Genomic DNA, 13,395 nt, shown 5'->3' with positions numbered 1-13,395 from the left:
TCTCTCTCACTGGCTGAAGTCTCTCTCTCTCTCTCACTGGCTGAAGTCTCTCTCTCTCACTGGCTGAAGTCTCTCTCTCTCTCTCACTGGCTGAAGTCTCTCTCTCTCTCACTGGCTGAAGTCTCTCTCTCTCTCACTGGCTGAAGTCTCTCTCTCTCTCTCACTGGCTGAAGTCTCTCTCTCTCTCACTGGCTGAAGTCTCTCTCTCTCTCACTGGCTGAAGTCTCTCTCTCTCTCACTGGCTGAAGTCTCTCTCTCTCTCTCACTGGCTGAAGTCTCTCTCTCTCTCTCACTGGCTGAAGTCTCTCTCTCTCTCACTGGCTGAAGTCTCTCTCTCTCTCTCTCTCACTGGCTGAAGTCTCTCTCTCTCTCACTGGCTGAAGTCTCTCTCTCTCACTGGCTGAAGTCTCTCTCTCTCTCACTGGCTGAAGTCTCTCTCTCTCTCTCACTGGCTGAAGTCTCTCTCTCTCTCTCACTGGCTGAAGTCTCTCTCTTTCTCTCTCTGGCTGAAGTCTCTCTCTCTCTCACTGGCTGAAGTCTCTCTCTCTCACTGGCTGAAGTCTCTCTCTCTCTCTCACTGGCTGAAGTCTCTCTCTCTCTCTGGCTGAAGTCTCTCTCTCTCTCTCTCTGGCTGAAGTCTCTCTCTCTCTCACTGGCTGAAGTCTCTCTCTCTCTCTCTCTGGCTGAAGTCTCTCTCTCTCTCTCTGGCTGAAGTCTCTCTCTCTCTCACTGGCTGAAGTCTCTCTCTCTCTCTCTCTGGCTGAAGTCTCTCTCTCTCTCACTGGCTGAAGTCTCTCTCTCTCTCACTGGCTGAAGTCTCTCTCTCTCTCTCACTGGCTGAAGTCTCTCTCTCTCTCTCTGGCTGAAGTCTCTCTCTCTCTCACTGGCTGAAGTCTCTCTCTCTCTCACTGGCTGAAGTCTCTCTCTCTCTCACTGGCTGAAGTCTCTCTCTCTCTCACTGGCTGAAGTCTCTCTCTCTCACTGGCTGAAGTCTCTCTCTCTCTCTCTCACTGGCTGAAGTCTCTCTCTCTCTCACTGGCTGAAGTATCTCTCTCTCTCTCTCACTGGCTGAAGTCTCTCTCTCTCTCACTGGCTGAAGTCTCTCTCTCTCTCACTGGCTGAAGTCTCTCTCTCTCTCTCACTGGCTGAAGTCTCTCTCTCTCTCTCTCACTGGCTGAAGTCTCTCTCTCTCTCTCTCACTGGCTGAAGTCTCTCTCTCTCTCACTGGCTGAAGTCTCTCTCTCTCTCACTGGCTGAAGTCTCTCTCTCTCTCACTGGCTGAAGTCTCTCTCTCTCTCTCACTGGCTGAAGTCTCTCTCTCTCTCACTGGCTGAAGTCTCTCTCTCTCTCACTGGCTGAAGTCTCTCTCTCTCTCACTGGCTGAAGTCTCTCTCTCTCTCTCACTGGCTGAAGTCTCTCTCTCTCTCTCACTGGCTGAAGTCTCTCTCTCTCTCACTGGCTGAAGTCTCTCTCTCTCTCACTGGCTGAAGTCTCTCTCTCTCACTGGCTGAAGTCTCTCTCTCTCTCCCTGGCTGAAGTCTCTCTCTCTCTCACTGGCTGAAGTCTCTCTCTCTCTCTCACTGGCTGAAGTCTCTCTCTCTCTCACTGGCTGAAGTCTCTCTCTTTCTCTCACTGGCTGAAGTCTCTCTCTCTCTCACTGGCTGAAGTCTCTCTCTCTCTCACTGGCTGAAGTCTCTCTCTCTCCCTGGCTGAAGTCTCTCTCTCTCTCTCTCACTGGCTGAAGTCTCTCTCTCTCTCTCTCACTGGCTGAAGTCTCTCTCTCTCTCACTGGCTGAAGTCTCTCTCTCTCACTGGCTGAAGTCTCTCTCTCTCACTGGCTGAAGTCTCTCTCTCTCTCACTGGCTGAAGTCTCTCTCAATTCAATTCAATTCAAGGGGCTTTATTGGCATGGGAAACATGTGTTAACATTGCCAAAGCAAGTGAGGTAGGTAATATACAAAAGTCAAATAAACAATAAAAATGAACAGTAAACATTACACATACAGAAGTTTCAAAACAATAAAGACATTACAAATGTCATATTATATATATGCAGTGTTGTAACAATGTACAAATGGTTAAAGCACACAAGTTAAAATAAATAAACATAAATATGGGTTGTATTTACAGTGGTGTTTGTTCTTCACTGGTTGCCCTTTTCTTGTGGCAACAGGTCACAAATCTTGCTGCTGTGATGGCACACTGTGGAATTTCACCCAGTAGATATGGGAGTTTATCAAAATTGGATTTGTTTTCGAATTCTTTGTGGATCTGTGTAATCTGAGGGAAATATGTCTCTCTAATATGGTCATACATTGGGCAGGAGGTTAGGAAGTGCAGCTCAGTTTCCACCTCATTTTGTGGGCAGTGTGCACATAGCCTGTCTTCTCTTGAGAGCCATGTCTGCCTACGGCGGCCTTTCTCAATAGCAAGGCTATGCTCACTGAGTCTGTACATAGTCAAAGCTTTCCTTAAGTTTGGGTCAGTCACAGTGGTCAGGTATTCTGCCACTGTGTACTCTCTGTTTAGGGCCAAATAGCATTCTAGTTTGCTCTGTTTTTTTGTTAATTCTTTCCAATGTGTCAAGTAATTATCTTTTTGTTTTCTCATGATTTGGTTGGGTCTAATTGTGCTGTTGTCCTGGGGCTCTGTGGGGTGTGTTTGTGTTTGTGAACAGAGCCCTAGGACCAGCTTGCTTAGGGGACTCTTCTCCAAGTTCATCTCTCTGTAGGTGATGGCTTTGTTATGGAAGGTTTGGGAATCGCTTCCTTTTAGGTGGTTGTAGAATTTAACGGCTCTTTTCTGGATTTTGATAATTAGTGGGTATCGGCCTAATTCTGCTCTGCATGCATTATTTGGTGTTCTACGTTGTACACGGAGGATATTTTTGCAGAATTCTGCATGCAGAGTCTCAATTTGGTGTTTGTCCCATTTTGTGAAATCTTGGTTGGTGAGCGGACCCCAGACCTCACAACCATAAAGGGCAATGGGCTCTATGACTGATTCAAGTATTTTTAGCCAGATCCTAATTGGTATGTTGAAATTTATGTTCCTTTTGATGGCATAGAAGGCCCTTCTTGCCTTGTCTCTCAGATCGTTTACAGCTTTGTGGAAGTTACCTGTGGTGCTGATGTTTAGGCCGAGGTATGTATAGTTTTTTGTGTGCTCTAGGGCAACGGTGTCTAGATGGAATTTGTGGTCCTGGTGACTGGACCTTTTTTGGAACACCATTATTTTGGTCTTACTGAGATTTACTGTCAGGGCCCAGGTCTGACAGAATCTGTGCAGAAGATCTAGGTGCTGCTGTAGGCCCTCCTTGGTTGGTGACAGAAGCACCAGATCATCAGAAAACAGTAGACATTTGACTTCGGATTCTAGTAGGGTGAGACCGGGTGCTGCAGACTGTTCTAGTGCCCGCGCCAATTCGTTGATATATATGTTGAAGAGGGTGGGGCTTAAGCTGCATCCCTGTCTCACCCCACGACCCTGTGTGAAGAAATGTGTGTGTTTTTTGCCAATTTTAACCGCACACTTGTTGTTTGTGTACATGGATTTTATAATGTCGTATGTTTTACCCCCAACACCACTTTCCATCAATTTGTATAGCAGACCCTCATGCCAAATTGAGTCGAAGGCTTTTTTGAAATCAACAAAGCATGAGAAGACTTTGCCTTTGTTTTGGTTTGTTTGGTTGTCAATTAGGGTGTGTAGGGTGAATACATGGTCTGTTGTACGGTAATTTGGTAAAAAGCCAATTTGACATTTGCTCAGTACATTGTTTTCATTGAGGAAATGTACGAGTCTGCTGTTAATGATAATGCAGAGTATTTTCCCAAGGTTACTGTTGACGCATATTCCACGGTAGTTATTGGGGTCAAATTTATCTCCACTTTTGTGGATTGTGGTGATCAGTCCTTGGTTCCAAATATTGGGGAAGATGCCAGAGCTAAGGACGATGTTAAAGAGTTTTAGTATAGCCAATTGGAATTTGTTGTCTGTATATTTGATCATTTCATTAAGGATACCATCAACACCACAGGCCTTTTTGGGTTGGAGGGTTTTTATTTTGTCCTGTAACTCATTCAAGGTAATTGGAGAATCCAGTGGGTTCTGGTAGTCTTTAATAGTTGATTCTAGGATTTGTATTTGATCATGTATATGTTTTTGTTCTTTATTCTTTGTTATAGAGCCAAAAAGATTGGAGAAGTGGTTTACCCATACATCTCCATTTTGGATAGATAATTCTTCGTGTTGTTGTTTGTTTAGTGTTTTCCAATTTTCCCAGAATTGGTTAGAGTCTATGGAGTCTTCAATTACATTGAGCTGATTTCTGACGTGCTGTTCCTTCTTTTTCCGTAGTGTATTTCTGTATTGTTTTAGTGATTCACCATAGTGAAGGCGTAGACTCAGGTTTTCCGGGTCTCTATGTTTTTGGTTGGACAGGTTCCTCAATTTATTTCTTAGATTTTTGCATTCTTTATCAAACCATTTGTCATTGTTGTTCATTTTCTTCGGTTTTCTATTTGAAATTTTTAGATTTGATAGGGAAGCTGAGAGGTCAAATATACTGTTAAGATTTTCTACTGCCAAGTTTACACCTTCACTATTGCAGTGGAACATTTTACCCAGGAAGTTGTCTAAAAGAGATTGAATTTGCTGTTGCCTAATTGTTTTTTGGTAGGTTTCCAAACTGCATTCCTTCCATCTATAGCATTTCTTAATGTTACTCAGTTCCTTTGGCTTTGATGCCTCATGATTGAGTATTGCTCTGTTCAAGTAGACTGTGATTTTGCTGTGGTCTGATAGGGGTGTCAGTGGGCTGACTGTGAACGCTCTGAGAGACTCTGGGTTGAGGTCAGTGATAAAGTAGTCTACAGTGCTACTGCCAAGAGATGAGCTATAGGTGAACCTACCATAGGAGTCCCCTCGAAGCCTACCATTGACTATGTACATACCCAGCGTGCGACAGAGCTGCAGGAGTTGTGACCCGTTTTTGTTGGTTATGTTGTCATAGTTGTGCCTAGGGGGGCATATGGGGGAGGGAATGCTGTCACCTGCAGGCAGGTGTTTGTCCCCCTGTGTGCTGAGGGTGTCAGGTTCCTGTCCAGTTCTGGCATTTAGGTCGCCACAGACTAATACATGTCCCTGGGCCTGGAAATGATTGATTTCCCCCTCCAGGATGGAGAAGCTGTCTTTATTAAAGTATGGGGATTCTAGTGGGGGGATATAGGTAGCACACAGGAGGACATTTTTCTCTGTTAAGATAATTTCCTTTTGAATTTCTAGCCAAATGTAAAATGTTCCTGTTTTGATTAATTTAATGGAGTGAGTTAGGTCTGCTCTATACCAAATTAGCATTCCCCCTGAGTCCCTTCCCTGTTTCACACCTGGTAGTTTGGTGGATGGGACTACCAGCTCTCTGTAACCTAGAGGGCAACCAGTGGGTCCGTCTCCGCTATACCATGTTTCTTGCAGGATGACAATGTCTGCATTACCGATTTCTTTGGTGAAGTCCGTGTTCCTGCTCTTTAGGCCAAAGGCAGATGACCTCAGGCCTTGGATATTCCAGGATGATATAGTGAAGGCTTTTTGTTCCATAAAGTGTCCAATGTTGTTGGCCGTGTGGTTTGGCCTCAGGCCAGTAAGTGTGAGCAGAGCCTGCTGAGCATCTGGTACATGCCGTTGGCTTGGGCGAGTGTAAGAGTGGGGGTTGGGCCTGTTTGCCCGCTCACTACCTGGGCGTATGTGTGACTTCCATGTTGATGCCCTCTTTGCGGGGGTGGGGTGCATGGGGTGGGCAGGAGTGGCATAGGTCTGATTGGAGGGGGCCTAAATGGGGTGTGGGCATGGTTGATGTGGGGGGGTGTTGATTGGTTGGGGTGGGGGTGTGGATGTGTCTGGGGGTGCTGTGGTCTGGATGTAAGTCCTCTTGGCGTGGGTCCTCTATGTGTAGGTCCACGGGGGGGTCCTGCAGGTCTTGGAGGGTGTCTCGCTGGTCTGGGTGGGGTGTCTATTGATCTGTTGCTCCTGTGTGAAGTGTTGGGGCTGCGTTTGAGAGCGATGTCCTTTAGAGTCCGGACAAAGGTGGGCACTGCTGCCTTATAGAGGTGGACCTGGTCATAGAGGCTGTTCAAGTCCAGGGTGGAGTGGTGGGCCAGGAAAACATTTGGTTTTGAGGCACAGTCACGGGAAATGCTTGCGTTTACCCGCTGTATTGTAGCAGGGTGGAAGTCTTTTCGTGGTAGCAGGGTGGAGATAACCACTTGTGCATTGGGGAAAGTAGAAGAAGCTTTTTCAATCACTCCCTTCAGTGCTGTGGCCACCCTTTTCTGCTTTGCTCTCAGGTCGTTTGTGCCTGTGTGTATTATTATGTGGCTAGGTGAGCCTAGTTTGTCCTCAGACAGAAGGTCTAGGGCGCACTGGGTGTTTGGACACCAGAGTTTAGACACACTGTGTTTGGGAAAAAGTTTTTTTTCTTCTATATATTTCCCATTTGAGTCCATAAGGAGAACAATCTGTGTCTTGTGTTTGTTCTCAGTGGGTGTGGGGGGGTTGTCAGGAGGGCTATCAGGGTGGCTGACAGGGGGGGTGCTCAGGGGGGGTGAGAGCTGCTGGGCTTGGGTTTTTTCTTTAGTCTGTTCTGCTGTGATGTTGACTCTATGGTCAGGGTCTGGTGTGGACTGTTCTGCTGTGGTGTCGAGACTTTTGTCCGGTGCTGAGGTGGGCTGTTCTGCTGGCGTCTCTGTGGGGATGGCCACCTCCCTAGTGGGTTGTTCTCTGTCACATGCCATCCCCCTCAACCTCTCCTCCAGCAGTCTGATCCTCTCCTCCATCCCCCTCTCCCTCTCCTCCAGCAGTCTGATCCTCTCCTCTAGTGCTTTGTTCTGCTCCTGCTTCTGCTCTTTCTCCTGTTGAAGTTGTCTCACCACTGTCCAGAGTGCAGATATGTCTCTCTCCACCTCCAGCTCTCCTGGTCTGGTTAAGGGGTTGTTGTGCTGGACTGTTGTCTGGGTCTGTGCTGACTGGAGTGTAATCACCTGCTGTTCCAGCTCCACCTGCCTTACCTCCAGCTGGGTGAATTTATCCTTCATTTCAATGAGGGAGAAGTGCTCTGTACTGGGAGGTTGACTGTCTGCTGAGGGTTGCTCGTCTGTGGGGTTATATGATGAAGAGGTCTGGTCTGACCCGCTTGGGGTGGGGGTATCTTTATCAAGGGAGAGCTTCTCCTGCTGGGCTAATTCTTTGATTAGGTGAAAGTCCAGCTGAAACTGTTTGGGGTTGCCCTGTACCAATACTGTTCCAGACTTATATAGATTTATGTTAGCTGACTCAGAGTCCTCGTTGTCAAGTATCCTGAGTTTCCACCCCTCGTTAACCCCCCCTCTCTTAACAGAGGGGTAGTGTGCTAATATAGCACTGTGCCATGCCAGGGGATGGTTTGTGTGGAAGATAAGGTTGCTGATGTTCCCATTTTTGTAATAGTCAGCAAAAAGTGTCTCTTGATTTTCCATAAGGAGCTTCATTTTGTGCTCTTTTCTTGCCTTATCATTCTTTACACTCACAGGGTACTGTATTTTAATTACCTCTGAACAGCAGGAGGGAGCTTCTAAGGCCTCTCCATTTAGTTGGGGTAGACTATTCGACTCTCCTGCCATTGTTGGGCTAATGGTCTTTGACACCTCTCACTTGACACGTCAGTGCTAGTTGAAGCTGTATCAAGTCAGTTACAGTTGAATACAGTTGAAGCTGTATCTCTCTCAGTTCCACAAAAAATCCAAGTTTAACTAACTCTAAATCTATCTTTTTTAAAGAAAATGCTGAAAAATGCAGGAGCTCATCTGATCATCTGATCATGACCTCTCTCTCTCTCTCTCTCCTTGTTAGCTAGCTAGCTTCTTTCAGGAGAGTCCCTAGCAACTGCCTAGCAACAGGTAAACAACTTAGCTAGCTAAGAAAATGGTATAATTTTACTTTTTTCGAAAGCCTTTCTTCTTTGTTTGCTGCTTGTTTGGTCTCCTATTCAGTCTTGCAGTTTTCTTTTGCTTTTTTTCGATATACTTTACTCTAAAAACCATGTAAAATTCAATATTTTTAGGAGCTCATCTTTTCAGCTGTTGCTGCTTAATTTGTACGTCTCTCTCTCTCACTGGCTGAAGTCTCTCTCTCTCTCTCTCACTGGCTGAAGTCTCTCTCTCTCTCTCACTGGCTGAAGTCTCTCTCTCTCTCTCTCACTGGCTGAAGTCTCTCTCTCTCTCACTGGCTGAAGTCTCTCTCTCTCTCTCACTGGCTGAAGTCTCTCTCTCTCACTGGCTGAAGTCTCTCTCTCTCTCACTGGCTGAAGTCTCTCTCTCTCTCACTGGCTGAAGTCTCTCTCTCTCTCTCACTGGCTGAAGTCTCTCTCTCTCTCTCTCACTGGCTGAAGTCTCTCTCTCTCTCTCTCACTGGCTGAAGTCTCTCTCTCACTGGTTGAAGTCTCTCTCTCTCTCACTGGTTGAAGTCTCTCTCACTGGCTGAAGTCTCTCTCTCACTGGCTGAAGTCTCACAAGTGTGGGTCTTCACTCCTCTACATCTGAAGAGACAGACGAGGCTCCAGGAGAGAGGGGTATTTCTGGAACACAGGAAGAGCCGGTCGTCTGCCGGGGGTGAACAACATTAGATGTAGTGTAATGCTATTTGGCCTGGCTAGCAGGAGGTGATCTAGCCATGACCCGGGTCCTCCCAGTGTGTCCCAGCCCCTCCTACAGCCTAACACACGACTCACATGATTCAGCTCATAGGCCTTTTTTGTTAGGAGCAATCACACAGATAGGCCTGCTATTACATTTACATTTTACATTTTAGTCATTTAGCAGACGCTCTTATCCAGAGCGACTTACAGTAGAGTGCATACATTTTATTTTTTTTAAATTATTTTTTTACATACTGAGACAAGGATATCCCTACCGGCCAAACCCTCCCTACCGGCCAAACCCTCCCTAACCCGGACGACGCTATGCCAATTGTGCGTCGCCCCACGGATCTCCCGGTTGCGGCCGGCTGCGACAGAGCCTGGGCGCGAACCCAGCCCAGCCTGGGCGCGAACCCAGCGACTCTATTGTCTGTATAGGGCTGGGACTCATGGACCAACACACACACACACACCAGGGGTAGGGTCAGGACAAGTAAAGCCTTACCCAACTGACTAGGGAATGTGTTTCAATATAACGTAACCCTGTTACTCCCAGAGAGACTACATTAATGTAACCCTGTTGGATTAGTATATTTACATTCTGAGAGAAACCATTCTGAGACTTGTGAGGTGAAATCATTGTTGTCAGATACAGGAAACAGACAGCACTTACTCAGTGTTGCCAGATACAGGAAACAGACAGCACTTACTCAGTGTTGCCAGATACAGGAAACAGACAGCACTTACTCAAAGTGTTGTCAGATACAGGAAACAGACAGCACTTACTCAGTGTTGCCAGATACAGGAAACAGACAGCACTTACTCAGTGTTGCCAGATACAGGAAACAGACAGCACTTACTCAGTGTTGCCAGATACAGGAAACAGACAGCACTTACTCAGTGTTGTCAGATACAGGAAACAGACAGCACTTACTCAGTGTTGTCAGATACAGGAAACAGACAGCACTTACTCAGTGTTGTCAAATACAGGAAACAGACAGCACTTACTCAAAGTGTTGCTTGATGTGCTTCTCCTCTGCATACTTGGAGATCCCGTTGACAAATAAAGTGCGTTTCACCTAGAAATAGAGAGAGAACAAATGAAGATACGTTGACCTGGTACATCTAGTATACAGCCTGCATACATTTAGTGGAGTGATGTTTAGGAAATTGGTGAAGTGTGTGTGTGTGTGTGTGTGTGTGTGTTCATACCACCCACCAAATCGTCCTCTCTGTAGTGCATCTTGGAGGTGTGTGTGTGTGTGTGTGTGTGTGTGTGTGTGTGTGTGTGTGTGTGTGTGTGTTCATACCACCCACCAAATCGTCCTCTCTGTAGTGCATCTTGGAGGTGTGTGTGTGTGTGTGTGTGTGTGTGTGTGTGTGTGTGTGTGTGTGTGTGTGTGTTCACACCACCCACCAAATCGTCCTCTCTGTAGTGCATCTTGGAGGTGTGTCGTCTCATGCTGTACACGGTCAGCAACAGGTAGAGGAATGCAAAGGTGGTGTGGAGCCACAGCAGCATGTTACTGTGAGGGGGGAGACAGGCAGACAGACAGGCAGTCAGACAGGCAGACAGACAGGCAGTCAGACAGACAGACAGGCAGGCAGAGTCAGGCAGACAGAGTTAGTCAGACAGATACAGTTAGTCAGACAGTTAGGCAGACAGTTAGGCAGACAGACAGTCAGACAGAGACAGACAGTCAGGCAGACAGTTAGGCAGACAGTTAGGCAGACAGACAGACAGACAGTCAGACAGAGACAGACAGTCAGGCAGACAGAGTCAGACAGACAGAGTTAGTCAGACAGACAGACAGTCAGGCAGACAGTCAGACAGATACAGTTAGTCAGACAGTCAGACAGACAGGCAGGCAGGCAGGCAGGCAGGCAGACAGACAGGCAGACAGGCAGACAGGCAGACAGACAGACACCAACCATTCCTTCTGTAATCGGAACCTTCATAAAGCCCTAATTTAGAATCACTCACTTAGCATCCAGATTGGCTAAAGTGGTGCGCCCAAAACTGTAGGCATCATTTTCTGTGTGGGGACAAACATGGTCAGGTTAGAGGGTAGAAACAGTAGAATAACAGGACATTACGCATGTCTGTTGAAGCATCTGTTCTAGTTCATTATATTTCTATGGGAGGGTTATTGAATGTGAATGTACTGTACATTCTAGTTCATTATATTTCTATGGGAGGGTTATTGAATGTGAATGTACGTTCTAGTTCATTATATTTCTATGGGAGGGTTATTGAATGGGAATGTACTGTACGTTCTAGTTCATTATATTTCTATGGGAGGGTTATTGAATGTGAATGTACTGTACATTCTAGTTCATTATATTTCTATGGGAGGGTTATTGAATGTGAATGTACGTTCTAGTTCATTATATTTCTATGGGTGGGTTATTGAATGTGAATGTACGTTCTAGTTCATTATAATTCTATGGGAGGGTTATTGAATGTTAACGTACGTTCTAGTTCATTATATTTCTATGGGAGGGTTATTGAACGTTAATGTACGTTCTAGTTCATTATATTTCTATGGGTGGGTTATTGAATGTGAATGTACGTTCTAGTTCATTATATTTCTATGGGTGGGTTATTGAATGTGAATGTACGTTCTAGTTCATTATATTTCTATGGGAGGGTTATTGAATGGGAATGTACTGTACGTTCTAGTTCATTATATTTCTATGGGTGGGTTATTGAATGTGAATGTACATTCTAGTTCATTATATTTCTATGGGTGGGTTATTGAATGTACGTTCTAGTTCATTATATTTCTATGGGAGGGTTATTGAATGGGAATGTACTGTACATTTATTGAATGTGAATGTACATTCTAGTTCATTATATTTTTATGGGAGGGTTATTGAATGGGAATGTACTGTACATTCTAGTTCATTATATTTCTATGGGAAGGTTATTGAATGGGAATGTACTGTACGTTCTAGTTCATTATATTTCTATGGGAGGGTTATTGAATGGGAATGTACTGTACATTCTAGTTCATTATATTTCTATGGGAGGGTTATTGAATGGGAATGTACTGTACGTTCTAGTTCATTATATTTCTATGGGAGGGTTATTGAATGGGAATGTACTGTACGTTCTAGTTCATTATATTTCTATGGGAGGGTTATTGAATGGGAATGTACTGTACGTTCTAGTTCATTATATTTCTATGGGAGGGTTATTGAATGGGAATGTACTGTACATTTATTGAATGTGAATGTACATTCTAGTTCATTATATTTCTATGGGAGGGTTATTGAATGGGAATGTACTGTACATTCTAGTTCATTATATTTCTATGGGAGGGTTATTGAATGGGAATGTACTGTACATTCTAGTTCATTATATTTCTATGGGAGGGTTATTGAATGGGAATGTACTGTACGTTCTAGTTCATTATATTTCTATGGGTGGGTTATTGAATGGGAATGTACTGTACGTTCTAGTTCATTATATTTCTATGGGAGGGTTATTGAATGGGAATGTACTGTACGTTCTAGTTCATTATATTTCTATGGGTGGGTTATTGAATGGGAATGTACTGTACGTTCTAGTTCATTATATTTCTATGGGAGGGTTATTGAATGTGAATGTACATTCTAGTTCATTATATTTCTATGGGAGGGTTATTGAATGGGAATGTACTGTACATTCTAGTTCATTATATTTCTATGGGAGGGTTATTGAATGGGAATGTACTGTACGTTCTAGTTCATTATATTTCTATGGGAGGGTTATTGAATGGGAATGTACTGTACGTTCTAGTTCATTATATTTCTATGGGAGGGTTATTGAATGGGAATGTACTGTACGTTCTAGTTCATTATATTTCTATGGGAGGGTTATTGAATGGGAATGTACTGTACGTTCTAGTTCATTATATTTCTATGGGAGGGTTATTGAATGGGAATGTACTGTACATTTATTGAATGTGAATGTACATTCTAGTTCATTATATTTCTATGGGAGGGTTATTGAATGGGAATGTACTGTACATTCTAGTTCATTATATTTCTATGGGAGGGTTATTGAATGGGAATGTACTGTACATTCTAGTTCATTATATTTCTATGGGAGGGTTATTGAATGGGAATGTACTGTACGTTCTAGTTCATTATATTTCTATGGGTGGGTTATTGAATGGGAATGTACTGTACGTTCTAGTTCATTATATTTCTATGGGAGGGTTATTGAATGGGAATGTACTGTACGTTCTAGTTCATTATATTTCTATGGGTGGGTTATTGAATGGGAATGTACTGTACGTTCTAGTTCATTATATTTCTATGGGAGGGTTATTGAATGTGAATGTACATTCTAGTTCATTATATTTCTATGGGAGGGTTATTGAATGGGAATGTACTGTACGTTCTAGTTCATTATATTTCTATGGGAGGGTTATTGAATGGGAATGTACTGTACATTTATTGAATGTGAATGTACATTCTAGTTCATTATATTTCTATGGGAGGGTTATTGAATGGGAATGTACTGTACATTCTAGTTCATTATATTTCTATGGGAGGGTTATTGAATGGGAATGTACTGTACATTCTAGTTCATTATATTTCTATGGGAGGGTTATTGAATGGGAATGTACTGTACGTTCTAGTTCATTATATTTCTATGGGTGGGTTATTGAATGGGAATGTACTGTACGTTCTAGTTCATTATATTTCTATGGGAGGGTTATTGAATGGGAATGTAC

The 13,395-nt window shown here is 44.2% G+C and overlaps 1 protein-coding gene across 3 annotated transcripts in view; it reads right to left on the bottom strand.

The window, feature by feature from the left end:
• The window catches only part of LOC139580508 (CSC1-like protein 2), a 111,451-nt gene that overhangs the window by 41,924 nt on the left and 56,132 nt on the right, over nt 1-13,395 (bottom strand). For 2 of the 3 annotated variants that reach the window (XM_071409269.1, XM_071409270.1), the window contains 3 exons: nt 10,653-10,704; nt 10,086-10,194; nt 9,677-9,747 (listed from right to left, as the gene is read on the bottom strand). In XM_071409269.1, the coding sequence (XP_071265370.1) occupies nt 9,677-9,747; nt 10,086-10,194; nt 10,653-10,704 (232 nt within the window). Of the gene's footprint in view, nt 1-9,676; nt 9,748-9,887; nt 9,918-10,085; nt 10,195-10,652; nt 10,705-13,395 lie in introns of those variants that run through there. The other variant, XM_071409271.1, reaches the window with a different exon arrangement.

This window comes from Salvelinus alpinus, chromosome 7 (assembly GCF_045679555.1).
Source record: "Salvelinus alpinus chromosome 7, SLU_Salpinus.1, whole genome shotgun sequence".
Lineage (NCBI taxonomy): Eukaryota > Metazoa > Chordata > Actinopteri > Salmoniformes > Salmonidae > Salvelinus > Salvelinus alpinus.
The sequence above is the reverse complement of the archived record's forward strand: the minus strand, read 5'-3'. Positions and strand labels throughout refer to the sequence as shown.